Source organism: Lingula anatina, chromosome 4, assembly GCF_051362555.1.
Source record: "Lingula anatina isolate TDL-2025a chromosome 4, LinAna3.0, whole genome shotgun sequence".
Classification (NCBI taxonomy): Eukaryota; Metazoa; Brachiopoda; class Lingulata; order Lingulida; family Lingulidae; genus Lingula; species Lingula anatina.
This window is the reverse complement of record NC_141770.1, coordinates 7,898-35,415: the sequence shown is the minus strand read 5'-3', so window position 1 is coordinate 35,415 and position 27,518 is coordinate 7,898. Positions and strand designations below refer to the sequence as shown.

The 27,518-nt window shown below is 40.1% G+C and overlaps 3 protein-coding genes across 10 annotated transcripts in view; 1 reads left to right on the top strand and 2 right to left on the bottom strand.

The window, feature by feature from the left end:
• The window catches only part of LOC106168438 (cyclic nucleotide-gated channel beta-3), a 67,221-nt gene extending 41,420 nt beyond the window's left edge, over positions 1–25,801 (bottom strand). The window contains exon 1 of the mRNA XM_087010192.1: positions 25,724–25,801. The gene's annotated coding sequence lies outside the window, so the exon portion shown is untranslated. The remainder of the gene's footprint in view (positions 1–25,723) is intronic.
• On the bottom strand, positions 996–4,709 carry LOC106160962 (cytochrome P450 2J2). The gene is made up of 3 exons (XM_013537778.2): positions 4,193–4,709; positions 1,605–2,615; positions 996–1,451 (listed from the first exon to the last, which is right to left on the bottom strand). The coding sequence occupies exons 1-3, from the start codon at positions 4,575–4,577 to the stop codon at positions 1,261–1,263; spliced, it is 1,587 nt and encodes a 528-aa protein (XP_013393232.2). The 5' UTR covers positions 4,578–4,709; the 3' UTR covers positions 996–1,260.
• Positions 4,379–20,625, top strand: LOC106160961 (macrophage mannose receptor 1). Of its 8 annotated transcripts, none has more exons than XM_087010196.1 (10): positions 4,379–4,535; positions 5,727–6,665; positions 8,268–8,540; positions 9,001–9,135; positions 9,630–9,881; positions 16,578–16,787; positions 17,102–17,404; positions 18,809–18,859; positions 19,509–19,587; positions 20,167–20,625. In XM_087010196.1, exons 2-10 carry the CDS (start codon positions 6,602–6,604, stop codon positions 20,453–20,455), a joined length of 1,656 nt encoding a protein of 551 aa, XP_086866322.1. In that variant the 5' UTR covers positions 4,379–4,535; positions 5,727–6,601; the 3' UTR covers positions 20,456–20,625. The 8 variants fall into 8 exon arrangements, with proteins under 8 accessions (XP_086866322.1, XP_086866324.1, XP_086866320.1 ...); XM_087010194.1 differs by lacking the exon at positions 4,379–4,535 and adding an exon at positions 4,976–5,109; XM_087010193.1 differs by lacking the exon at positions 4,379–4,535 and adding an exon at positions 5,261–5,416.
• Positions 25,802–27,518: the final 1,717 nt, after the last annotated feature.

Genomic DNA, 27,518 nt, shown 5'->3' with positions numbered 1-27,518 from the left:
AACGCAGCCAAATATAGATATAAAACACTGTGGGTCACACTGTGATATAAAACCCAGCCAACTAGTGACTGCAGCCAAATATAGATATAAAACACTGTGGGTCATACCGTTATATTAAACCCAGCCAACTAGTGACTACAGACAAATATAGATATAAAACACTGTGGGTCACACTGTGATTTTAAACCCAGCCAACTAGTGACTACAGCCAAATATAGATATAAAAACACTGTGGGTCACACTGTGATATTAAACCCAGCCAACTAGTGACTACAGCCAAATATAGATATAAAAACACTGTGGGTCACACTGTGATATTAAACCCAGCCAACTAGTGACTACAGCCAAATATAGATATAAAACACTGTGGGTCACACTGTGATATTAAACCCAGCCAAGTGACCGCAGCCAAATATAGATATAAAACACTGTGGGTCACACTGTGATATTAAACCCAGCCAACTAGTGACCACTGCCAAATATAGATATAAAACACTGTGGGTCACACTGTGATATTAAACCCAGCCAACTAGTGACCACAGCCAAATATAGATATAAAAACACTGTGGGTCACACTGTGATATTAAACCCAGCCAACTAGTGACCACAGCCAAATATAGATATAAAACACTGTGGGTCACACTGTGATATAACACCCAGCCAACTAGTGACTGCAGCCAAATATAGATATAAAACACTGTGGGTCACACTGTGATATTAAACCCAGCCAACTAGTGACTGCAGCCAAATATAGATATAAAACACTGTGGGTCACACTGTGATATTAAACCCAGCCAACTAGTGACTACAGCCAAATATAGATATAAAACACTGTGGGTCACACTGTGATATTAAACCCAGCCAACTAGTGACCGCAGTCAAATATAGATATAAAACACTGTGGGTCACACTGTGATATTAAACCCAGCCAACAAGTGACCGCAGCCAAATATAGATATAAAAACAGGAATTAATGAAAACGCAACACGTTAAAATGATATATATAAAGTGGTCGTGGATTTTATTATAACAGAAAAATAACCGATGTGTCATTGTGGAAAGATGCACAGATACCAAGAGAGCACACAGATAATTTCCCGGTAGATGGCAGCAGTCGCAGACACTATGAGAGTCTACAGGCGCAGACAATTTCCCGTTAGAGGCAGCAGTTGCAGACACCATGAGAGTCTACAGCAGCAGACAATTACCCGGTAGAGGGCAGCAGTCGCAGACACCATGAGAGCCCACAGGCGCAGACAATTACCCGGTAGAGGGCAGCAGGGTGACACAGAGCTCGTAATCCGGGGGGACGTACGTGGACCCCAACTTGCCCTCCAGTTTTGGAGGGGGGGTATTTTCTGGTAGATGAAAACTAAATCTTTGCATAAGGGAGGTAAAGAACAGGAACAATTCCATCTTTCCTAACTGCTCCCCCAGACACGTACGCTTCCCTAAAAATAAACATGACTACATCAGTGAATAGATTGATAGAAATTTAACTTGTACTAGTAGTGCCATGGATTTTATTTACTTTGCAGTAACAAAAAAAATAATAGAAAATGATTATAAAAAAGAGGGATGAAATAATAGGAAAATATGATTACCCATTGAAAAGGGAATGAAATCATCTTTTTTGACAATCCTTCCATTCTGGTCTATATGTCTCCGAGGGTCAAATATCTCAGGCTCTGGCCAGCGACTGGGATCCATCATGACGGACCACATGTTAACGATCACCATGGTGTCACGAGGAATGGAGTAACCATGGAAACTGACGTCTGATGTCGTACAGTGGGGCACCCCTAGGGGTACTATGTAGTTCAAGCGCTGTATTTCCATGATGGTTGCCTCCGTATAGGGCAGAGAGGTTTTGTGGGTGATGCTCGGCTGTTCGTCCTCGCCAAGAACAGAGCGTATTTCCTGCTGTACTTTCCGCTGTACATCTGGGTATAGCGCCATGTACAACAACCCCCATCTCAGGGTAGTGGTGACTGTCTCGCCACCTGCAAAGAACAAGTCAATAGTAACTGAGGTGATCTGGTTCTCAGTAAAGATGGTCTCTGGGTTAGTAGGGGGTCCGGCCATCTTCACTCCGCCACCCGCTGTTTCCTCAGATCTCGCCTCATGTTTCACCACTTCATGTCTGTATGCATCCACGAATGACTTGGTCTCCTTGGGGTTATATTTTTGTTTCTGTTCTGCATTCCATTTCAAAAGTAACCCCACCAAATACTCTTGATTTCGTTGGTACTGTCTCAGGGAAGGTGATGGAAAATTTTGTAAAAATGGTACAAAGTTGTTCAAAGCCAACTTTTGATTTAGTTCAAAGTTTTGGTTTACGGTGTCCAGAATACCCCTAAACTCTGGATCGTTATGTTGAAAGCGGGATCCAAATGTTATGCCGAATGTGACGTTGGCTATTGCATCGCGTAACATCGGGAAAACATCCGTGGGGGTCCCATTGGTCAATGCCAGGGCCTCGTGCAACTCCTTCAGCTCCGCGTTGATTATTGTGCTCTCGAGATTCACTTTGCCAACGCCAAGGTCTCGTAGAACGCGCAGAGAAAACCGGCGTCTTTCTATAAGTTGCTGTGAGTACGTTTCTATTAAGATGCCTAGAAATAAAGATGTTTTCAGTTTAAAATACTGTACACAAATAAGCTTAGGCTATGATACATCAAACAATATTTCTAGAAGACCAAACCTTACAAGTTACACACAAAAAAATACTCATATATTAATCAAAGTGTGAACTCTTACATTTACAGTGTTGTGCCCTAGCTTATACACACTAAAGTGCAGTTATATCAACCCCGTACAAAACTGTATTTTTTCGATTTCATTTTCATTAACATTTTCTCTTTTTGGGGGGTTGGGGGACGGGGTGGGGGCAACATGCAATAAAGAGTCAGTTGTCGTCCCTCCATGCTATTGTTCACCTGCTGTCTGCAACAATTATTGGACTTTCTTATATCACAACTGGACATATGAACATTTGGTAAATAGAAAAAAAAAAAAAAAAACAACGCCACTCCATGTATACCCAAGGTCACACCAGGGTCATTGGTGCAGTGTAATTCCTACTCCCGTAAAGTGTTTACAATAAGAGAGTTTCGGCAGGACGTTAAGTGTGTACGTTTACGTGTGACGTAGTAGGTTGTTGCCTTCTGCGTTACGACTTTTGACAGTTTTGTCACGTACGATCTCTGCTTGCGTGCGTTCTGAACGTGAAGGATCCTGTTTACGCGTAAGTGAAGAACGTGAGTTTTTAACTGCTCTTTAAGTGTAGAAAAAATCATTTTTCTTTATATCATTTTTATTATCATAGCAAGATTAACCATTCAATATATTTTTTATCTCAATAATTTTGAGTTACATGGCTAATTGAAGGGAAAAAAAGAGTTTTTACAGAGGTGCTCTTTGCGTTGTCAGGTTTTCTTTAAAAATTCCTCTTGTATGCAATGACCGAGACTCCATATAGCACTTGCTTTCTACAATGAAAATGTCTGTGATTAAATCAAGTTATTTATATCGCTAAGCTTTCAAATTGAATATTTTTTTGTTCATTACTTTCATCTTTATGTAGAACTTTATGTCGTGTCCATATTGTAAATAGATAAATATCAACCATATGCAATTTATAGCATATTGCACTGTTCTATTATTCTTTACTGTTACTTATTGTCGAAAGCTGCTACGGAAAAAATGCTCTTATTTTTGTTTTGAACAAAAAGCTCCAAAAATGGCCCATATTTCTTAATCTTTTTCAGTTTTGTTAATACTGTTAAAATTGTCATTGCTCAATAATGTTACAATATTCTAAGTTGTAAATAAAAAAATTACAACCATATACAAGTGTTAGCTTCTTTATTTGCTTTTTTTATCCTATACTACACAACATAAAAAAATAGAGATATGATATATTTATTATGTTTAGTTTCTTCTTTGATATAAATATTCCTCCAATGTTGAAGGGTGTACATTAAAAAAATCTGTAACAGCTCCACCACAGCTGCAAGTACAAACACCACGTTCACGAAGAGCCGAAGCGAAAAGTGGGGCACTGCTTGTACGGGAACGTAAACGACATGACTCATACGTACACGTACACGTTTAACGTCCTGCCGAAACTCTCTATTAATAAGCATAACGTACGTGACCTAACACCACACACACTGTATATCTGACTGACCTTTGTACGTAAGGGGGATGTGAGGCGGCGTTCGAAAGGTAAACAGATCCGGCCTGCCAGCAAACTCTGCCCCCTGCTTCACGAGAGCGTCCCTAATTGTGTCAAACCCGTTTAAAACCACTACTGGGACCATGCCAAAATTGACCAGAAACACATCTCCGTACTTCTTGGACCAGTTTGTTAACACTACGTGTGCCTTTGACCCCAGGAACGGGAGACACCCGAGGACTGGCAGCCCCCATGGCCCAGGGGGCAGGTTCCGCCTCTTCTCTCGGCGCCCATGGGTTGTAATATAAGTGCCAAGGAATACTGTCACGAAGATGAGTACAGATCGGAGAGTGAGGTATGAAAACAATTCTCCAACTAAATCAAGTGTGTCATCCATGTCGATCCTCTACTTCTGATACGCTATGTAAAATGTCCTAACAGAGTGAGCTGATCCTTTACCTCTGATACGCTATTTGTACGTACATGTAGGTCACGGAGATACCCTTAGCTGTGGACACAGTACGCCTTACTGCACATGCGCCCCTTTGAGTACTAGTAAATACTACATGTACCTCGCAAAAGACACCTTCTGTGCTATGGATGTAAATGACCAGCTGTATTAATGCACTTTTATGAAGTTTACGTTGAGCCGCAATTGAAAAATAGCGACTTGGTTGTGATAGTTCTCTTCAAACTGCTAATAATACATGATTGCTACAACTATAAACTGTACTCGAAATTGGACAACCAGCAAAGAATTACGGTTATCAATCAGTCAAAGAGAAACTGAACGTAGGGAAAAAGGGAAGAAATACTAAGGAAGGATTTTATTTGTATATTACTATTTATTTTATATATTACTATTAATTACTTCCCGGGCCCAAATTTCTGAAACCTTTGCGAGGATCAAAACGCCGTGGAATTACCAAGTCTGTAATGTATAATTCTTAGGGCAACTTTTAACCTTGCAATGGGTACTTTTACGTCCAGAGATTTCTTAACCTCTGTCAGTGACTAATATCGCATATTACGGCATCAGGCCAGTTACAATAGAAGTGTTAAAGCTACTAAACGGGAGGACTATTTTGGGAATACCAAATCTATAGACATACTAAATTATTCATAAGTTGTGTTGATCATTTTACACCGTCTGAAAGATGACAACACCCTGCAGTTGACTAGTAGACTGGGAGAGTCGTATTTACAACGAGGAGAAAAAAAAACAGGACCTCATCAGTATGAAAGGCATAAAGTGTTTTGAAAAACTTAATTGATGTCTCTCCAGTGCAGATCGTAATTAGATGTAATAGAAATCAATCTCCCATATATATATATATTCTGTTGCCGGGCTCCACAAATAACGTATTGGTCCACTTTAGTAAGCCTATTGTTATATATGAACATTCAATGATTATGTTTACCACCACTGAATGTGTTCCGCTGCGTTGGTCATTAAAGGGCAGACATTGGCCTGTTTTGAGTAAGCTGCGTCCACTGCTGACGTCTAGGGTATTATGTAATTCGATCCATATGATTATTGTTACAGGACAAGAATGCATGAAAGGTGACTGAGCTATATGAAAGAATGGCAGCAGGGAAATAAAAGGTGGACAGTTTAGGAGGAGATGAGTCACTCCCTTAGTTTATCATTCCAGCCGCTGATGGGGATATGTACTCGTGTTTTTACCAGCACATAGACAGGCAGACATAGGGATATGTAGTCGTGTGTTTATACCAGCATATAGACAGGCAGACATAGGGATATGTACGCGTGTGTTTTTACCAGCACATAGACAGGCTGACATAGGGATATGTACTCGTGTGTTTATACCAGCACATAGACAGGCTGACATAGGGATATGTACTCGTGTGTTTATACCAGCACATAGACAGGCTGACATAGGGATATGTACTCGTGTGTTTATACCAGCACATAGACAGGCTGACATAGGGATATGTACTCGTGTGTTTATACCAGCACATAGACAGGCAGACATAGGGATATGTACTCGTGTGTTTATACCAGCACATAGACAGGCAGACATAGGGATATGTACTCGTGTGTTTATACCAGCACATAGACTGCTGACATAGGGAGAGACTTATGGTTGACATGGATGTGTACAAGGAAACATACTGAGAGTTACCGTGCAACAGAGCGTGGTTTACAGTGTGCATATTTATTTGATTTAAAGTCCACAAAACGGACAAAAGCACAGCTAGGAGTTTGTTTACTGCCATTTTGAAAATTAACTGTGACAATAACCCCCATATCGATAGTTTTGGTAAATTCTAAAAGACAAATATACTTGGAGAGGCTGTCCGTACTTCTGTACTACGACATTATAGAACGGTTATAATCCAATAACTGTACAGGTAGAAGATACCGTGTCTGGTAATATTGTTAACTGACTTATAAACATGGAGAGATTGGTCATTTCTGTAATAGTTCTCATGTTTGGAGTCTTTTTCTACGGCTGTCAAGGTATGTTGATGATATCTTTATCCTTTATACTAAATGATACCATGGTTTTTGGCATTCCCTTTGGTTGGAGTAATCTTCTCCAAATTGTTACAACAGGTTTCAAATCCCTGGAGACTTGCTATAGCACCCTTTGTCTTTTGACGAAAGCCTCACAGATTGTATAGGTCTTGCGTAAGGTTACGTTTGGCAATTTGAATACGATAAAAGTACGACAAAGTAATCTGTAACCTCAAATGAACTTTGCTGTACTCACCATAACTGATAACGATGTTCAATCAGACTTGTGTTTCTTTGTCACATGATTGTCACATGATGATATCAAATTTTATACTGTTCCGGATGGACACCGGGTATGTCTTAATTTTAATAACCATTGCAGTTTCTAAAACTTGCGTACAACTTTAGTCGATTGACTATCTCCATTTTTGGAAGGCATCTGGAACAAGTCTGGTTGGCCAACTAGCAGAAAGCAATATTTTAAACAACACATTTAATCACTGTCCCTGATCCCTGACATCACTGTCCCTGATCTCTGACACCACTGTCCCTGATCCCTGACATCACTGTCCCTGATCCCTGACATCACTGTCCCTGATCTCTGACACCACTGTCCCTGATCCCTGACATCACTGTCCCTGATCCCTGACATCACTGTCCCTGATCTCTGACACCACTGTCCCTGATCTCTGACATCACTGTCCCTGATCCCTGACATCACTGTTCCTTAGGCCTAACATCACTGTTCCTTAGGCCTGACATCACTGTCCCTAATCTCTGACACCACTGTCCCTGATCTCTGACATCACTGTCCCTGATCCCTGACATCACTGTCCCTGATCCCTGACATCACTGTCCCTGATCCCTGACATCACTGTCCCTGATCTCTGACACCACTGTCCCTGATCCCTGACATCACTGTCCCTGATCTCTGACACCACTGTCCCTGATCCCTGACATCACTGTCCCTGATCCCTGACATCACTGTCCCTGATCTCTGACACCACTGTCCCTGATCCCTGACATCACTGTCCCTGATCCCTGACATCACTGTCCCTGATCTCTGACATCACTGTCCCTGATCCCTGACATCACTGTCCCTGATCCCTGACATCACTGTGCCTGATCTCTGACATCACTGTCCCTGATCTCTGACATCACTGTGCCTGATCTCTGACATCACTGTCCCTGATCTCTGACATCACTGTCCCTGATCCCTGACATCACTGTGCCTGATCTCTGACATCACTGTCACTGATCTCTGACACCACTGTCCCTGATCCCTGACATCACTGTCCCTGATCCCTGACATGACTGTCCCTGATCCCTGACATCACTGTCCCTGATCTCTGACATCACTGTCCCTGATCTCTGACATGACTGTCCCTGATCCCTGACATCACTGTGCCTGATCACTGACATCACTGTGCCTGATCCCTGACATCACTGTCCCTGATCCCTGACATCACTGTTCCTTAGGCCTGACATCACTGTCCCTGATCCCTGACATCACTGTTGCAAGATTTTTATTTGGCACCTGTTACATCTTTAAATGTTTAACATTTTTTAATTTTTTTTAATTAAGCCAAAATATGTTGTTAACAGGCGCCTCCAAGTGTCACAATGGCATGTGCTACCAGGTCATCGTCTACCCAAACTCTACATGGTTTGATGCCAGGAAGACTTGTCGGAGACTGGGCGGCCACTTAGCCAGCGTGGAGGACTGGGAAACAGAATGGACATTAGAGGGGCTACTACAACAAACACACCAGGACTTGGCACCATGGCTTCATAGTTACAGTGTATGGCTAGGAGGAACACAGAACATGTCAACTTCCTGGTACTGGGCCAGTCAACACTGGGATAGCCATGGCTTAGGTTAGTACTGGGTCAGTCAACACTGGGATAGCCGTGGCTTAGGTTAGTATTGGGTCAGTCAACACTTGGATAGCCGTGGCTTATGTTTGTATTGGGCCAGTCAACACTGGGATAGCCATGGCTTAGGTTATTATTGGGTCAGTCAACACTGGGATAGCCATGGCTTATGTTAGTATTGGGCCAGTCAACACTGGGAGAGCCATGGCTTAAGTAAGTCCTGGGCTAGTCAACACTGGGATAGCCGTGGCTTAGGTTAGTTCTGAACCAGTCAACGCTTAGGCAAGGACAATTCCCTTAGTGTTTCTCACCGCGCGCTTCAGATAATCGGATCAAAGTTTAAGATCTATAGTGAAATTTACCTCATTGTGATCTGTTATAATGCTCAAGTTGGCTTGGGTAATCCAAAAATACATTAAAAATATATAAGATGATATTTGTCAAGATGATTTCTCCCCTGCAGGCTGGTCTAGATGGGCACCGTCACAGTCTCGGTGGACGACCAGACAGGCATGTGTGGCTATGCAGGCGGACCTACAGTACCAGTGGACGAGCCGGGAGTGTACGGACTATTTGTGGTTTGTCTGCCTGCGCTTTGGTGAGTGCTTTTGTACTTGTTCACATTTAAGACAGGGCAATGTTGTACAATTTAAATAGGTCATGTGAAACAATGTGCAGAGGGAGCTTTTTCAAAGAGGTAAATGTCTTGGGCATCAGTACATGTTAGCTATATATCTGAAAGTGCTCATGCCAGGTCTGACAGGAATGGTACATGTAGTCGTAGTCCTGAACGACCGGGCTCCCATATGCTAAGTACAGGTTAGAATTAGTTGGAACATTGGGGTTAGTATATGGGACGAATGTCACCTGTACAAAGTAATGGGGAACGGACTACGGTTCCTAGATAACTGCCATTCCATACCATTTTTCAATCATTTTATAAAGAATATAGACCTCCCTGATCCCGTGTACTTAGCAAATTGAATAACACTCCATTCTGTTCTATAAAAATTGTACGGTAATAGAATTCAATTTAATTTTAATTGTACGGAACATTACGATACTTAACCAGGAACGTCTTTTCTCCCTCAGTTGACGAGCACGAGTGCCAAGCACCCAACGAATTTTTTACAGAGGGCGTCTGTTATCACCTGAACACCAGCTCTCAGACGTGGTACGAGGCGCGAAGAGAGTGTCACCTGGACCTTCAAGGTGACCTGGCCACTGTCCACAACAATGCTGTCCATAGTAATATTATACGAATGGCCAAGAGACTGGAACAGGATGGATTGGAGGACTTCTGGATTGGAGCCACGAGAACAAACTGGACTTGGTCAGCTCATGGTGAGAAGACACTTTCACTTGTACTTTGTTGTTATCTTACATATGAAATCTATTATGTGCCCCCTTTTAGTATAGTTTAATTACTTCCTCGGAATTTATAAGGTATCCTCTCTCGATCATACCTCACACAGGATATATAACGTATCCGTCCTCCTAACTCGCACAGGATATGATATATAACGTACTCGTCCTCCTAACTCACACTGGATATGATATATAAGGTATCCGTCCTCCTAACTCACACAGGATATGATATATAAGGTATCCGTCCTCCTAACTCACACAGGATATGATATATAAGGTATCCACACTCGATCATACCTCACACAGGATATATAACGTATCCGTCCTCCTAACTCACACAGGATATGATATATAACGTATCCGTCCTCCTAACTCACACAGGATATGATATATAAGGTATCCGTCCTCCTAACTCGCACAGGATATGATATATAAGGTATCCACACTCGATCATACCTACATGTAACACAGGATATGATATATAACGTATCCGTCCTCCTAACTCACACAGGCCCCAGTTTCACAAAAAAACTTAAGTCGGTTTCCCTGACTAAGAGCTTGGTTACCTACGTAATTAAGTCGTTTCACAAAGAATCTAAAAGGTCGCTTACGTCGTTTTTTTTCTTAGCTGCTAATCGATGATGTCCAGCCTCCTCGGGAGGAGACTTAAGTCGGCGAGCTCAACTAAAACTCGGTAAATGAGAGCATAAACATCAAAAATTTGGAAAGAACATACCTCCTTCAAGATATTGTGTTATAATGTCCTTGAATAGCACTGACATTTATTTAATATTAAAAAAAAATGAAATACACCTTCACCCAGCCGATCGCGGGTTTGTTTATGTTTTTGACCGCTAGATGTGCGACAAGACAAGCTTATATTTTACTGTTGCTTTGAAGATGCATTGAAGTTAAACTTATCAATAAAGTTCAAAAACAAACTTTGTTTACGTTTTGACTGATCTTTGTTATTGATAAATGATCGTTCTCGGCCAAAGGAGGCCATGAAACGTCATGTCCTGTGAAACTTTAGAAATTTTACACCTCCTTTTCTTGAAAAGTTTCTCGTGCGCGTCGACTACGGTAAGTACGCCAAGCTAAGACGTTAGATTCTTTGTGAAACACTCCTAGTCGATTACACAGGATATAATATATAACACGTATCCGTCCTCCTAACTCACACAGGTTATCATATATAACGTATCCGTCCTTCTAACTCACACAGAATATCATATATAACGTATCCATCCTCCTAACTCACACAGGATATCATATAAAACGTACCCGTCCTCCTAACTCACACAGGATATGATATATAAGGTATCCACACTCGATCATACCTCACACAGGATATATAACGTATCCGTCCTCCTAACTCACACAGGATATGATATATAAGGTATCCGTTCTCCTAACTCACAGGATATCATATAAAACGTATCCGTCCTCCTAACTCGCACAGGACATGATATATAACGTATCCGTTCTCCTAACTCACAGGATATCATATAAAACGTATCCGTCCTCCTAACTCGCACAGGACATGATATATAACGTATCTGTTCTCCTAACTCACACAGGATATCATATATAACGTACCCGTCCTCCTAACTCACACAGGATATGATATATAACGTATCCGTCTTCCTAACTCACACAGGATATCATATATAACGTATCCATCCTCCTAACTCACACAGGATATGATATATAACGTATCCGTCCTCCTAACTCACACAGGATATGATATATAACGTATCCGTCCTCCTAACTCACACAGTATATCATATATAACGTATCCGTCCTCCTAACTCACACAGGATATGATATATAACGTATCCGTCCTCCTAACTCACACAGGATATGAATGAGGGCGCCACTTTACTGTGCTGACCTGGCTGTTTGTGGCTCTTAGATTTTTCAGCAATTTCTCTGTGTGAAATAAGCTTATGTTTTAGTTTTTGTGGACTGAAGCTTTCTAAAGTTTCCAGGACTGTTGTGTATCAGCCTGCCTTCAACTTGTCAAGGATTTGATGAACATTTTGTGACATTTTATATCTACTGAACCTCACATAGTCAGACATATGCTGCAATTTCTGATGCTGAGAACTTTTATGCTGTATATTTGCTCAACACTGCTCATTCCTGACTTGCCTGTGACAATGTGCCTTGGGGAAAGCAGAATTAATGATACCATCAAGCACAAATATGGAAGGGATCACCTACTTTGTATCCATGCCCAGAGGAAATATATCCTACCTGAACATCTCTGGACACTAATTACAGACCTGAACATCAACAGAAAAATTAGAGGCCAACGAGGTGGAACCAGTCGTAGGAAGCCTATTAAAGTAATTTACTCACCCAACAAGGAATCTCAGATAATACCAAAAACTGGTCTTACTCACAGCCAAACAGGAGCACAATCTAAAAACTTAATAAATGTGCCTTTGCTTGACAAAAACGTTGTACCATTAGTAAAGCTAGCACTCATGAACTGCCGATCAGTGCGCAATAAGGAAGCTATTATACGGGATTACATCAACGAAAATAACACTGACATTGTTTGCATGGTCGAAACATGGATATCTCCAGACATTCAACAGTCAGTAGAAGCAAGTTTGATTCCAACGGGTTATCAGTGTATCCAAATACCACGGACTGATCGACGAGGAGGGGGTGTGGCACTCATGGCAAAGAATGTTTTCGCAATAAAACAGCTCCCTAAAGTAGTAGAAACCAGCTCATTTGAATATATTGAAGTATTGGCGAGAGCTATTTCAGAGACACTTCGCATCCTTATCATATACAGAATACCACCTTCAAAGGCAAACAGAATACGCAAATCTTCCTTTTTAACTGAATTTAGTGAGCTTCTTGAATATCTGGGGCCACTGAAGGGAAAATTGTTAATCGCTGGGGATATGAATTTACATTGGGAAAAGGCCGAAAACACTGAAACTAAGCAATTCACAGCTCTTTTAACCTCATTTGGATTAGTCCAGCATGTCACAGGTCCCACGCATGTGCGTGGCCACACCTTAGATTTAGTCCTATCTAGGGAGGATGATGCCCTAGTTAATAACTGTGTAGTGAGCCATCTAATTTCTGATCATCACATCATTCAAGCTGATCTTCAATGTGGCAAACCCCACCCGAAAAAAGACAAAGTGTCATACAGAAAAATAAAAGACATTGACATCAGCGAACTCCATAACTTAGTGTCTACCAAAATTAAGGAATTGAACCTTTTGAACTGTGATCAGAATGAATGTGTCATGTACTACGACCAAATTTTGTCCCAGTCATTGGACCAGTTGGCACCTTTGAAAGCAAAAGCAATGGTTCAGAGAGACCTTCAACCATGGATTAATGATGATATTCTTGCTGCAAAGAGGGATCGCAGACAGGCAGAAAATCTGTGGCGAAGAAGCAAATTAACCATTCACCACCAGCGCCACAAGGAGGAATGTCACCGTGTTAACCAACTTACCAAAACAGCTAAGGAAACTTATTATTCAGAGATGATAGACGCGTGTGACGGTGACCAAAAAGCATTGTTTACAACTGTTAATAGTCTTATGGGTAAGAACAAACGCGTAGCGCACCCACCCTCAACGGCTTTGAAAGACCTAGCTGACAGCATGGGATCTTTCTACATCGCAAAAATCAGTAAAATATATGGCGAACTTGAATCATTAGAACAGACAGTTGCAACACCATTACATCCCCCGATCTCTAATCTTCTCCCGAAGCCTTCACTCTTACTTACTGCCTTTGAGGAAGCAACGGAAGACGAGGTGACAAAAATCATTTCTAGATCTAAGAAGACATCATGCCTCCTTGACCCTATGCCGACAACACTGCTCTCCCAGATTCTCCCTGCAATCATTGGTCTCATAACTCACATTGTAAACATTTGCTTTAAAACCGGGAATTTTCCTGAATTGTTTAAGTCTGCAATTATCCGTCCACTACTGAAAAAGCCTAACCTAAATGCAGAACTCTTGCAAAATTATCGACCTGTATCTAACTTCTCATTTCTGTCTAAAGTGGTAGAGTGTGTGATCGCCACAAGATTGTTCAACCACTTAGATGCAAATAACTTGGTTGAGAAAATGCAGTCGGCATGCAAGGTGAATCATAGCACCGAGTCAGCACTCCTTAGAATTAAAAATGATTTGCTATGTGCGGTGGACAGTCACTCCGCTGTGTTACTTGTTCTCTTGGACCTATCGGCCGCATTTGACACTGTTGATCATCAGGTACTGCTGTCATTTTTGGAAGAAACTGTCGGGATAAAAGATACAGCACTAAATCTTTTCCGTTCTTACCTCACAGGCAGATCACAACAAGTATGCGTGGACGGATTTCTCTCTGAATTAGCTCAACTTGTCTTTGGTGTTCCACAAGGCAGTGTGTTAGGACCACTCATATTTTATATTTATACTTTACCGCTTGGTGCAATCCTTCGTTTTCATGAGATTGGTTATCATATTTATGCTGATGACACTCAGCTTTACACATCCTGCAATATTAGAAACCCTGATTCATCAATTACTAAAATAGCCAACTGTATTTCTGATATAAGGGGGTGGATGATCAGAAACAAACTCAAGATCAACGACGAGAAAACTGAATTCCTAGTAATATCTCAACCACACAATAAGAACATTGCCCGTAGTCTTAGCATGTCAATAGGTGCCAGCATGGTACAAGTCTCATCTCATGCCAAAAATCTGGGAGTTTATTTTGACAGTACATTGTCCATGAACAGGCAAATTTCTAACGTATCTAAAACATGTATGTTCAATATTAGAAACGTTGGTTCTTTACGAAAACATTTAACCGACTCTACTACAGCAACAGTTATACATGCCCTGGTTACATCAAGACTTGATTTCTGCAACTCCCTTCTTTATGGATCTTCAGAGGAACAAATCAAACGGCTACAGCGTGTACAGAATATATCTGCTCGCCTACTGACCCGCACTCCAAAAGACAACCACATTACTCCTGTTTTAATGATGTTGCACTGGCTCCCTGTACGAGCACGCATTTTATTTAAACTTTTAACATTTGTACATGCAGCATTTTATAAACTTGCACCTTCTTATTTAAATGAGCTTGTTTTACACTACGTGCCATCAAGAAATCTCAGATCAGGTGATCACCTTCTTCTTAAGGCTTACAAGGCAAGATTAGTATCATACGGTGATAAAGCTTTTAAATTTGCAGCACCAAAAGAATGGAATATTTTACCCATCAGTCTTAGACAAATTGTGGACCCTGGACATTTTAAAAAGGAACTAAAAACCCACCTTTTTAAACAATATTATCTTTAAATTCTTGAAAAAACACTTCTTAAAAAAAACTGTTCTTAGTCATAGTTTTAGATAATCATTTTCCTTTTTTTTTTCATCTTATAACCATAAGCAATATTTTTCTTTTAATTTGAATTTTATAATTTTTGCAAAGTCTACTGAACACATTTTGGATTTTAGACTATAAATAAATATTATTATTATTATATTATTATTATTATATAACGTACCCGTCCTCCTAACTCACAGTACCCGTCCTCCTAACTCACACAGGATATGATATAACGTATCCGTCCTCCTAACTCACACAGGATATGATATAACGTATCCGTCCTCCTAACTCACACAGGATATCATATATAACGTATCCGTCCTCCTAACTCACACAGGATATGATATAACGTATCCGTCCTCCTAACTCACACAGGATATGATATATATAACGTATCCGTCCTCCTAACTCACACAGGATATGATATAACGTATCCGTCCTCCTAACTCACACATGATATGATATAACATATCCGTCCTCCTAACTCACACAGGATATGATATATAACCTATCCGTCCTCCTAACTCACACAGGATATGATATAACGTATCCGTCCTCCTAACTCACACAGGATATGATATAACGTATCCGTCCTCCTAACTCACACAGGATATCATATATAACGTATCCGTCCTCCTAACTCACACAGGATATGATATAACGTATCCGTCCTCCTAACTCACACAGGATATCATATATAACGTATCCGTCCTCCTATCTCACACAGGATATCATATATAACGTACCCGTCCTCCTAACTCACACAGGATATCATATATAACGTACCCGTCCTCCTAACTCACACAGGATATCATATATAACGTACCCGTCCTCCTAACTCACACAGGATATCATATATAACGTATCCGTCCTCCTAACTCACAGGATATAATATATAATGTATCCGTCCTCCTAACTCACACAGGATATCATATATAACGTATCCATGCTCCTAACTCACACAGGATATCATATATAACGTATCCGTCCTCCTAACTCACACAGAATATCATATATAACGTACCCGTCCTCCTAACTCACACAGAATATCATATATAACGTACCCGTCCTCCTAACTCACACAGAATATCATATATAACGTAACCGTCCTCCTAACTCACACAGGATATCATATATAACGTACCCGTCCTAACTCACACAGGATATCATGTATAAAGTATCCATCGTCATGCCTCACAAAGGACGTACTGTTCGCCACGATATGTTTGCTTAGGTCTCGTCTACTGTCACGTTTTTCTGTGCTGTTCATTTGCTGCCTACAATCTCTTACTACAGGTGATCCAATTATGTTCAGTAACTGGGGTTTTAGATATGACCCACGTTCCGAGGAAATGTACCCCTTTCCCAGCTCAGCTCCAACTGGCTGCTTGCAGCTTCATTTCACTGATCATTGTTATGGAGAAACCACTTCGGATCCCTGCTTCTACTGGAAGGATGTAAACTGCAGCGGCAGGGCAGTTGGCCTCGTCTGTCAGTTCCCAGAAGGTGCGTGTACTGTTAATTGCACATTGCACTGTAACGACTATTTGAAGTAATTCACGGAGTTAAAATGGATTAACCAACCGAAGGTTTATCGGATATATATATATATATATATATATATTTTTTTTTTTAATTTTTTTAATTTTTTTTTTTAAGATAAAATGCTTCCTGCAAGTGCCGCACGACCCACAGCAACTAATATAGTATGAGCTTGCATTAAAACGAATATCATTAATATCATGTTACTTAAATCGAAAGCAGTAATTTTTTGCAGTTTAGATGTGTTTGACATTTGTTGATGAAAAAATGTATTGCAGGGAGCTCGAGCGATTCAGGTTCGGGCTCGTCATCAGGTTCAGGATCAGGTTCGGGCTCGTCATCCGGATCAGGATCAGGTTCGGGCTGGTCATCCGGATCAGGATCAGCAAGAACGACAACAATACCAGTGACAATTATAACACCACGAACAATAGCAGCTACTATTCAAACCAGGTCAATAAAGAGTACAACTGTTATTTCAGCTTCAATCACAACTTCTAGTTTTCCAGCAACAACTAGTTCTAGGTCAGCATCAATTACAACTGTTCGTTCAGAATCTACTACATCTAACGCAGGAACGGGTAAGCATACAAAACACTCTGACTTTTCACTAGTTGAACTTTTAGATTATCTTTATCAAATATATTTCAATTTTAAGGGGTACATCATCTTCCTGGATCAACAAGTCAATAACTTGATAATATCTGTGCATTTGCAGTCATTAACTATGCATTTTGATCACTGAGGCAATCATTTCCACGCACCGCTCAACCAATATGCTTCCAAAGCCGAAGCCCTCAGTTGAGGCTTTCCATTTTGTTTTGGTACCGGAGGAGATCAGCATTGGTCAGAATTGGGCCTTAAGTGTGACGTCAAGTGGTATAAGACGCGAAGCTGAGTGGTCATTTTTAGCCGGAGGTGAACGGGAGAGAAGACGTGGACTCGGAGAAAAAAGCAGTTTTTCAAACAACATGGTAAGATAACATCTCTTCTTTACGCATTTTGGGCAGAGAATACTTGTAGAAATAATAGGCACATGATATGAAAACGTGACACGGGACTTGAATGTGCAAAATCGTGCTTAATTTTGCAGACAGCTTGTTGTGAAATATATGCTGCATCGACCGCCAGACAAAGATTGTAAAGGGAAAGGAATTCCCGGGAGGCTATAAATCGTTGTCATGTGGAATTTTGACATTTATATAATATGTTACCTGATAATAGGCTGTCAGAATGTCACCTTTGTCTTGGCATTTGTCACTGATTTGTGGCTACCCCTGTGCAAAAGGTGTATTAATGTGATCATATGTGTGGAATTTCATGTCAGATGGACATATAAAGATAAAAAATTTGTCAAAATATTTAAAAATAGATACATCTTTGCACAGTAGTTGTGGATCACTACGACTCAGTTGTCAGTTACGAACTACTTCCTGGTTTTCACAAGGCCCTTCAAAGACCCTAAAACATCATTATAATTGCAGCACATACCATAAAACACCCAAAAAATACTTAGATATGGACATATCAGATTATATAAATGTCGAAATTCTAAATGACAATGATTTATAGCCTCCCGGGAATTCCTTTCCCTTTACGCTCTTTGTCGCGCTGGCGGTCGATGCAGCATGTATTTCAAAACAAGTTGTCTGCAAATTAACCACGATTTTGCACCTTCAAGTTCCGTGTCACGTTTTCATATCATGTGCCTATTATTTCTACAAGTATTCTCTGCCCAAAATGCGTAAAGAAGAAATGTCATCTTACCATGTTGTTTGAAAAACTGCTTTTTTCTCCGAGTTCATGTCTTCTCTCCCGTTCACCTCCAGCTAAAAATGACCACTCAGCTTTACGTCTTACACCACTACACGTCACTTCCGGCACAATTCTGACCAATGCTGATCTTCTTCGGTACCCTTTATTCTGACCAATGTTGATCTCCTCCGGTACCCCTTATTACACGTTTACATTCGTTTTGGTTGTAGGTAATGCGGACAATATGTCCAACCCGAGCAGCCGCCAGGCACTTCCAACAGGTAGATACGTTTAATTTATAGTGCATGCAGTTCTTCTGTAAGTCTCCGTAAGTGTTTAATTATAATTGGGAGATTGTTCAAGTTTCATACCGCTCGTCAATGGACATGCCTGACACGTCCAGAAAGGGACTGGGCTATCACATTAACCAAAAACCACAGTACATAAAGCCTCTGGAGTGTTTACCTTTGCAAATATTTGAAGATTTGTAGTGACGCTAGCAACTTCATGCTTAAGACAATCATAACAATGAATCTGTATTGGACTTTAGGTGCTGTAGTGGGTGGCGTGACAGCAGTGGTGGTGGTTGATGACAATCATAACAATATATTTGTATTGGACTTTAGGTGCTGTAGTGGGTGGCGTGACAGCAGTGGTGGTGGTTGATGACAATCATAACAATATATTTGTATTGGACTTTAGGTGCTGTAGTGGGTGGCGTGACAGCAGTGGTGGTGGTTGATGACAATCATAACAATGTATCTGTATTGGACTTAAGGTGTTGTAGTGGGTGGCGTGACAGCAGTGGTGGTGGTTGATGACAATCATAACAATATATTTGTATTGGACTTTAGGTGCTGTAGTGGGTGGCGTGACAGCAGTGGTGATGCTTGATGACAATCATAACAATATATTTGTATTGGACTTTAGGTGCTGTAGTGGGTGGCGTGACAGCAGTGGTGATGGTTGTGACAATACTTGTCATTGTGATAGTGGTCATCAAAAGAAGGTACTGTGTATTCCTAGGTTATTGTTTTAATTCAAGGGAAACTGAACCAGTTTAAGTGCTACATGTATTTGTGTGATTCATGTATGTGGAAAGAAAGAGATTATTTTGAACATTTAATTGTATTACTAGTTCAATCTAGTTCATACATGTATTACTCCTCTGCTCGTGTTGGTGGTTTGATGACCTTTTAATACAATTAACTCTTTATGTATAACATAAGCGTTTCATTACACATACTATGCAACAAGCATATCTCTCTATGATATAGACGTTAGATGAAGAGAACAATAATAGTTAACAGAATCAAACACGTAGTCCATGAATTAAGTGAGCCTTGGATTTTCGTGATGTGACTTTTTAAAAACAAAAAAATAATTCAATTAATTTTCAAAAAGAAACAAATCAAATTACAAGTAATAGTCCATAATTAAAACTCAAGACATTTTTTCTTATCCACATAATACCAATATCTATTTCCAGTTTCAAGTAATAGTAGATAATTAAAACTCAAGGCATTATTTTCTTATCCACATAATACCAATAAGTCAATAAGCGTTAAAAACGGTTTTTCTATTCCAGAAAACATGCCCAGTCCGAGTCCAAGGAGAGGGGGGCTTTCAACAACCCTAGTTACACAGAAAACATCAGGGAAGTGAGCGTGCGTGACGCTATATACTCAGAACCAAACGACGACTACATGCCTCGTGAGGGCGGTGATCATCCACATCAGACCACTTGTTCTGAGATGAATGCGGAACACTATTACCAAAAACTGCAGTATTCCAATCAGAGCCAAGAAGAAAATATCTACGCGCAGATTGGTGCCGATGAAGATATCGCCGAGTCTTACATTGATTTCAGTGCTTAAATTGACATGCCAGTCGGACATCCGCAAAACTGTGAAAACAGCGTTTTTAATTAAATTAATAGGAAAAGTTGATGTTGTGACAAGCTACAAGGAAAACAAACGACAAAACATTTACATAATGTATTCCATGTTTCATTGTATTTTATCATGATATATACACAGCTTTTCCCGGCGGTGTTTTAGAGTGTACTTCCACGCTATTTACTATTGGTATGTTAGTGCTAAAACTGAAGACAAAAACAGACTCGACTGGGTTATGAAAACTTTCCTACCAGTGGCGGATTTAGAGGGGGGTCAGGGGGGGGGGGGTCCTGCTCCCCCTTCAGTTTCTGAAAAATATACCGCACCAATATTCCCCTCTTGAAAATGGAATTTTGACAAGTAAAATTATAATTCTAAACCGTACCAAATGGCATTGTTTGACCTTCCAGAACACCAAAAATGTTCGGGGACCTTGAGCAGGCCCTACACCAACACAAGTGGGCGATGATTGGCTTCGTATCTGAGGCCTGTCGTTCCGTAATCCCCCCCCTTCAAATAATCCTGGATCCGCCCCTGCCGAATACGTTCCCTCAAAGCAACCTCTACATGTAGCAAAACCAATTTTTATCCAACAGCAACAAATTTTTTAATTAAATTTTATGTTAATATTTTTTCGACAGAGTGCATTGATTTCTTTTTACACTTTTATAAATATAGCAATAAATAATTATCCTATAACAGTTTGATATAGCAGTTGAAATCTATATTCGAGGTTTGGGGCAAGGGGTATTTCATCCACCCACTCCGAAGTAACCGACATGTGATAAAAAGCTGAAAATATTATTCTCAATAAACCACCATATTCTAATGTACGTTACTAGTACAATACAAAACTGTAACAAATATTGCCAAAATTATTTAAAAGGTTTTCGTGCCACTGAAGAAGACTACAACCATTTAGATGTGGTGACATGTACATGTAGCAAAATCATTGGTCTTCGATATCCCTTCTATGAGTGCCATTTATACAGAAAGATAAAAAAACAAAAACAGGAAAAATTGTCTGACTTACCCAACCTGCACACGGTTTTTTTTAATTTCTTACCGAGTAACTTTAGACTTTTAATAAGTACGGAGAGTTTCCAGTAACGGTTTTCTAAACCTACTGTGACAGAAAAGATAAATCTAGTGTGTTGTAATGCAAACATGTTCTGATTCACACCTTGCTGTATGGAACGTTTTCGAATTCAGTAAAAAAGGTTAAAAAATAACAACCCTTTTGGATAATTTTCGCTAGTTATTAATATTAACAAAAATTAAACCGGGCTAAAGGGGTATGAAGAGATTCAATTTTTCTACTGATACATTTTGTCCTCAACCTCAAGAATATTTTTTCAAAATGGACCTATATATTGAGAAGCAGTGATTGTTCTCTGGCAGGCGAGGCAAGTCCCGAGTTTAATCATCACGGCGGAGTAACATGTCAAAGAGTCTTCCATAATACAGAGCCTGCTTCCCATTCATTTTTACACTTCAGCCTAGCCCTAGATTTTGACCCACTTAGGTCAGGCTAACCCTGACCATTATAACTAAATGGAGGGCGGACTTTCTGTTACACGGACCCTCAGTTACACCGGGTCGAGTCAAAAACCACCTCACTGAGAAAACACACAATTGGAGCTCTTTTGTGCCAAGCCATGAAAACATTAATAATTAGCAGTGAGTAGGTGTGGTCTCATGTATCACATGAGTGAACACATTTGCTTGTACTGATTAAGTGAACAGTTTTCAGTTTCATGGAGTAATCACAAGTGACCACTAAGGCCCGAATTCCAAGATGTTCCTTAAAATAGGCCTAAGGTCTACTTTTATAAAGGCTTCCTTTGATGAGGTGTTCCTTGGTAAAGGAACGCCTAACGAACTGGTATTCTAAGACCACACTTTAGCCTCTCCTTTGAAAAGGAATTACTTTGACGAAAGTCAGCCTTTAGGTAAGGGACACTGACATAAACGAGCTCCTCATTGGTTAAAGTAGGCCTTTGTGACACCCTCCTTGTTAAAAACGCCTCATTAATGTTGAATAATTGGGGTCAACTGAGGTCAACTGATCAACTTCAGTCATGCAACAGCGCATATGGACATTATCACTGTATGTGGATGTTTTGATCTAAGCCAAATTTAGTGAATAAAGCAAGTATGCCAAGAAGAGAAAAGAATGGTTTGGAGGATGAGAAAACCAAAGTCATAACCCTTTTCTGATATCGAAAAGCAGCTACTGATGCAACTAGTCAACAGAGAAAAGCCTATCCTCGATCAAATGTATTACTTCCGCCAAGGAGGTTTTGTTTTCACCCCTGTTTGTTTGTCTGTCTCTCTCTCTGTCTGTCTGTTTGTTTGTTTGTCATCAACATAACTCAAAAAGTTACGGGCCGATTTTGATGAAATTTTCAGGGTAGGTCAGAAATGGGTTAACTTAGAAGTGGTTAGTTTTTGGTGGTGACCAAGGTCAATAATCAAAAATCAAAAATAACTCAAAAAGTTACGGGCCGATTGTTATGAAATTTTCAAGAACTGTTACAAGTTGGCCCAGTAACAGATGATTAGTTTTTGGTGATGATCTGGATCAATAATCAATAAATAATCAAAAATAAAAAAACTAAATCATTATATAATCAAAATTGGGTGGAGACTCTGCTGCTTTCTGCACTCTCGGAGTGCTTTTCTATTTGAATTTAATGATTTTGAATTTAGGTAGGCATGTTGGTTTACATAGTCCTCCATGGAGCTGATTTTCACAAGAGAACTGTACACGGTGGCTGCTTAAGGAAGACTAAAAGTTACTCCAGACGAACCTTACATTTAAGGAATCATCAACTTAGGTAGAAAAAGCAGGAGTTTAAATATGAGACTTGCTTTTCTCGAAGAGAAGTAAAAAACAAAACTTTAATTTCAGCATACACATTCTTTTTCACTTTACCAAACAATTTGTTGAAATTTTCTCAGAAACATTCGAAATATATTTTAAATAATGTCAGAAAATTTCAGAAAGATATCTTATTTAGTTTTTGAGTTATAATAAATTTCCTGGGATGCGTGCTGTACCTAAAAACCTTCATCACGTCAGCTAGTTGCACAATATACGGGCGGGCTAGCTGACTGGAAGACTTCCACCTAATTACGTTTATAATTACAAATAGATTGTAAATTAAGTGCCTTTTTCAATAGTTCTTCTATAGTTTTTTAATCAACTGAACCAGGATACTCATAAAATTTTGTTTTGCACTCAAATCATACATGTATACAAGAATACAAACAATATCATGAGCAAATATTACACTTTCGTGAATAAAAATTGCATCATAAAAATACAAGCAAACGTGGAATTTGTACTAATACACAAGCAGGAAAAGACATGTTGATACAGCGCACTAGTAAACATATTACATCTGTATTTATACTCAAGCAGGAAAAGCCATATGTAGATGCAGCACACAAGTAAACATATGTCATTTTTACTTATACATAAGCAGGAAAAGACATGTTGATGCAGTACAACGTAACATATGACATTTGTCTCTATGCACAAGCAGGAAAAGACAATGTTGATACAGCACACAAGGCAACATTTAGCCTGACTTGCCACGGAACGTTTACAGTCATTTTATCAGCAATATAGCCCTTCCAATTACTATTGTCGTCTGCTTGGTTACTGCCGTTAGTATCATCAGCGTTTTTCATAAATCAAGCCCCACGTCCGAATCTGCTCTCTGACAACTCATACTAGCCAAAGGTATAAACCTTGAAGTTATCGGAGTATCAAAATCTATCAAGGACACTTCCCCGAAGTCTGAATTTTCTAACAAGACTAGAACATTTCTCAAACCATAATTTCTGCGGACTTCTCGACGCCATTTTGACTTCTTAGCACCTCGACAATGGTTGAAATAAATCGCTTTTTCATTATCTAATTCTTGCTACACGTCTTTCAAAAGCCGGTAGTAAACAAAAAACTAACATTGAGTTATTCTTGTGATAGAAGCATGAATTGTTACAAACGACAGAGGACAGCACAAGCATGTAAACACAGAAACCCCGTATATGCGGTTCCCGGCACTGAGGATTTTTTAAAATGAACCGCATATGTGCGGTTCCCGGCGCTATGGGGTTAACGCTAAAGGGAGATTCTAGAATACGGGCCCCAGACTAAATCTGGAAAACCGTAGGGTATCTTCCCAAGGTGTGAAAGGTGTGAAAGTTTTTGTGGGATAATGGTCTAAAAAACCTAGCTGTAGACTGTGAATAAGATCCTTGCATATAATGATATGTTTTTTTTTTTTTTTTTTTTTTTGTTCACGTGTTCTAAAATGTTATTTGTACTGAGGGCGTCGTCCACGCTTTCTTCGCGACTTATGCAAATAATGTTTCACTCTCCATGGCTCTTGTATTTAAAGATCTCTTTCAGTCGTAAAGTCTCTTGTCTAACTTTGGGTTTGTTTAACTTAGTATAGAAATGCAACTCGGTGTCTTGAACTAAAATTAAATCTCCCATAAATATAACAAAATCTCATTAGAAGTTTCTAATAATATCATCGATATTCATAAAAGGTGGGGCTGTCTCTATTTGCTCCATACACATTAATCAGTAATAACCGATAATTTTTTACCTATGATGAATTCAACGACCATATAATTACCAATGGTATCACATGCATCACTTAAAATTGTATTCTAAAAGTTGTTATTGAAGAGTAAGGCAGTACCTCTTGAGAACGATCTTCCTGGCCTAATGAGGATTTGCCCCCCCCCCAAAAAAAAAAAAATAAATAAATAAAATAATAAATAAATAAAATAAAATAAAATAACTCAATTGCATTCTTCTGTAAGTTGAGTGTCTTGAAGGCAATATATATATATACTGAATTTTCTTTTTGCTTCAAATAATTGAGTACGTCCCTTCTTTTTTGTAACCCCCCAAGCCCCTGCAGTTTAATCTAACAGTTGCAATACTCATAATGCACAATCAAGTAAGCATTGTTAATAGCGGTGATATGGGCCATGTCAGATATACAGTAACTAAGGGGAAAATTGTATTGGTTTAGGCTTTATGAATAAATTGAATCTGTCTTCATTTTTTTTAACTGTACTGCACCATATTGTACTGTAGTACTGCTGGTTACTAAAAAGTACATAGTTTCTTTACGAAATACAAAATTACCTTACAATATTCCTTACAAATAAAACAATAGTCCTTATAAAATAACTGCATGAAGGTATTATAAAACTCACATATTAGTGGAGACTTAGAGGAAAAACTGCGCTACACCCTCTGTCTGGTCAGAATCTGCTCTGAGTGTCTTTGTTACGAGTGGAGATGAATGTGACCCAGTTACTTGAATGAGCATATTCAGACGATACACCTGAGTGGCATAGTGAACAGTGATCAGATTAGTTAGCTTATTTATCCAAGTACGCCGAGGATTCACTTCGCAGAGATAGAGAAATTATTAATCTCTGCAACACTAAATTAATTACATACCGTCAAAAATTAATTATATGATAACTATTAAAGATAACTTTTAACACCACATTTCTCTACAAACTTAACTTAAGGAATATGTCAATATTGTACTGGAGGTAATTAGGAAAGCAGAAATATATAAAACCTTCTACATACTAGAATAATCCATATACAATGTTTCATTAGTAGTAAGAAAATTAATACATCCTGAATAGGATGAAAAAAAAAAAAAAAAAAACCAGAAACCATCATCACCAGATAGGGGTTAGGGTTAGGGTTAGGGTTAGGGTTAGGGTTAGGGTTAGGGTTAGGGTTAGGGGTTAGGGTTAGGGTTAGGGTTAGGGTTAGGGGTTAGGGTTAGGGTTAGGGTTAGGGTTAGGGTTAGGGTTAGGGTTAGGGTTAGGGCTAGGGTTAGGGTTAGGGTTAGGGTTAGGGCTAGGGTTAGGGTTAGGGTTAGGGTTAGGGCTAGGGTTAGGGTTAGGGTTAGGGTTAGGGCTAGGGTTAGGGTTAGGGTTAGGGTTAGGGCTAGGGTTAGGGTTAGGGTTAGGGTTAGGGTTAGGGTTAGGGTTAGGGTTAGGGTTAGGGTTAGGGTTAGGGGTTAGGGTTAGGGTTAGGGTTAGGGTTAGGGTTAGGGTTAGGGTTAGGGTTAGGGTTAGGGTTAGGGTTAGGGTTAGGGTTAGGGTTAGGGTTAGGGTTAGGGTTAGGGTTAGGGTTAGGGTTAGGGTTAGGGTTAGGGTTAGGGTTAGGGTTAGGGTTAGGGTTAGGGTTAGGGTTAGGGTTAGGGTTAGGGTTAGGGTTAGGGTTAGGGTTAGGGTTAGGGTTAGGGTTAGGGTTAGGGTTAGGGTTAGGGTTAGGGTTAGGGTTAGGGTTAGGGTTAGGGTTAGGGTTAGGGTTAGGGTTAGGGTTAGGGTTAGGGTTAGGGTTAGGGTTAGGGTTAGGGTTAGGGTTAGGGTTAGGGTTAGGGTTAGGGTTAGGGTTAGGGTTAGGGTTAGGGTTAGGGTTAGGGTTAGGGTTAGGGTTAGGGTTAGGGTTAGGGTTAGGGTTAGGGTTAGGGTTAGGGTTAGGGTTAGGGTTAGGGTTAGGGTTAGGGTTAGGGTTAGGGTTAGGGTTAGGGTTAGGGTTAGGGTTAGGGTTAGGGTTAGGGTTAGGGTTAGGGTTAGGGTTAGGGTTAGGGTTAGGGTTAGGGTTAGGGTTAGGGTTAGGGTTAGGGTTAGGGTTAGGGTTAGGGTTAGGGTTAGGGTTAGGGTTAGGGTTAGGGTTAGGGTTAGGGTTAGGGTTAGGGTTAGGGTTAGGGTTAGGGTTAGGGTTAGGGTTAGGGTTAGGGTTAGGGTTAGGGTTAGGGTTAGGGTTAGGGTTAGGGTTAGGGTTAGGGTTAGGGTTAGGGTTAGGGTTAGGGTTAGGGTTAGGGTTAGGGTTAGGGTTAGGGTTAGGGTTAGGGTTAGGGTTAGGGTTAGGGTTAGGGTTAGGGTTAGGGTTAGGGTTAGGGTTAGGGTTAGGGTTAGGGTTAGGGTTAGGGTTAGGGTTAGGGTTAGGGTTAGGGTTAGGGTTAGGGTTAGGGTTAGG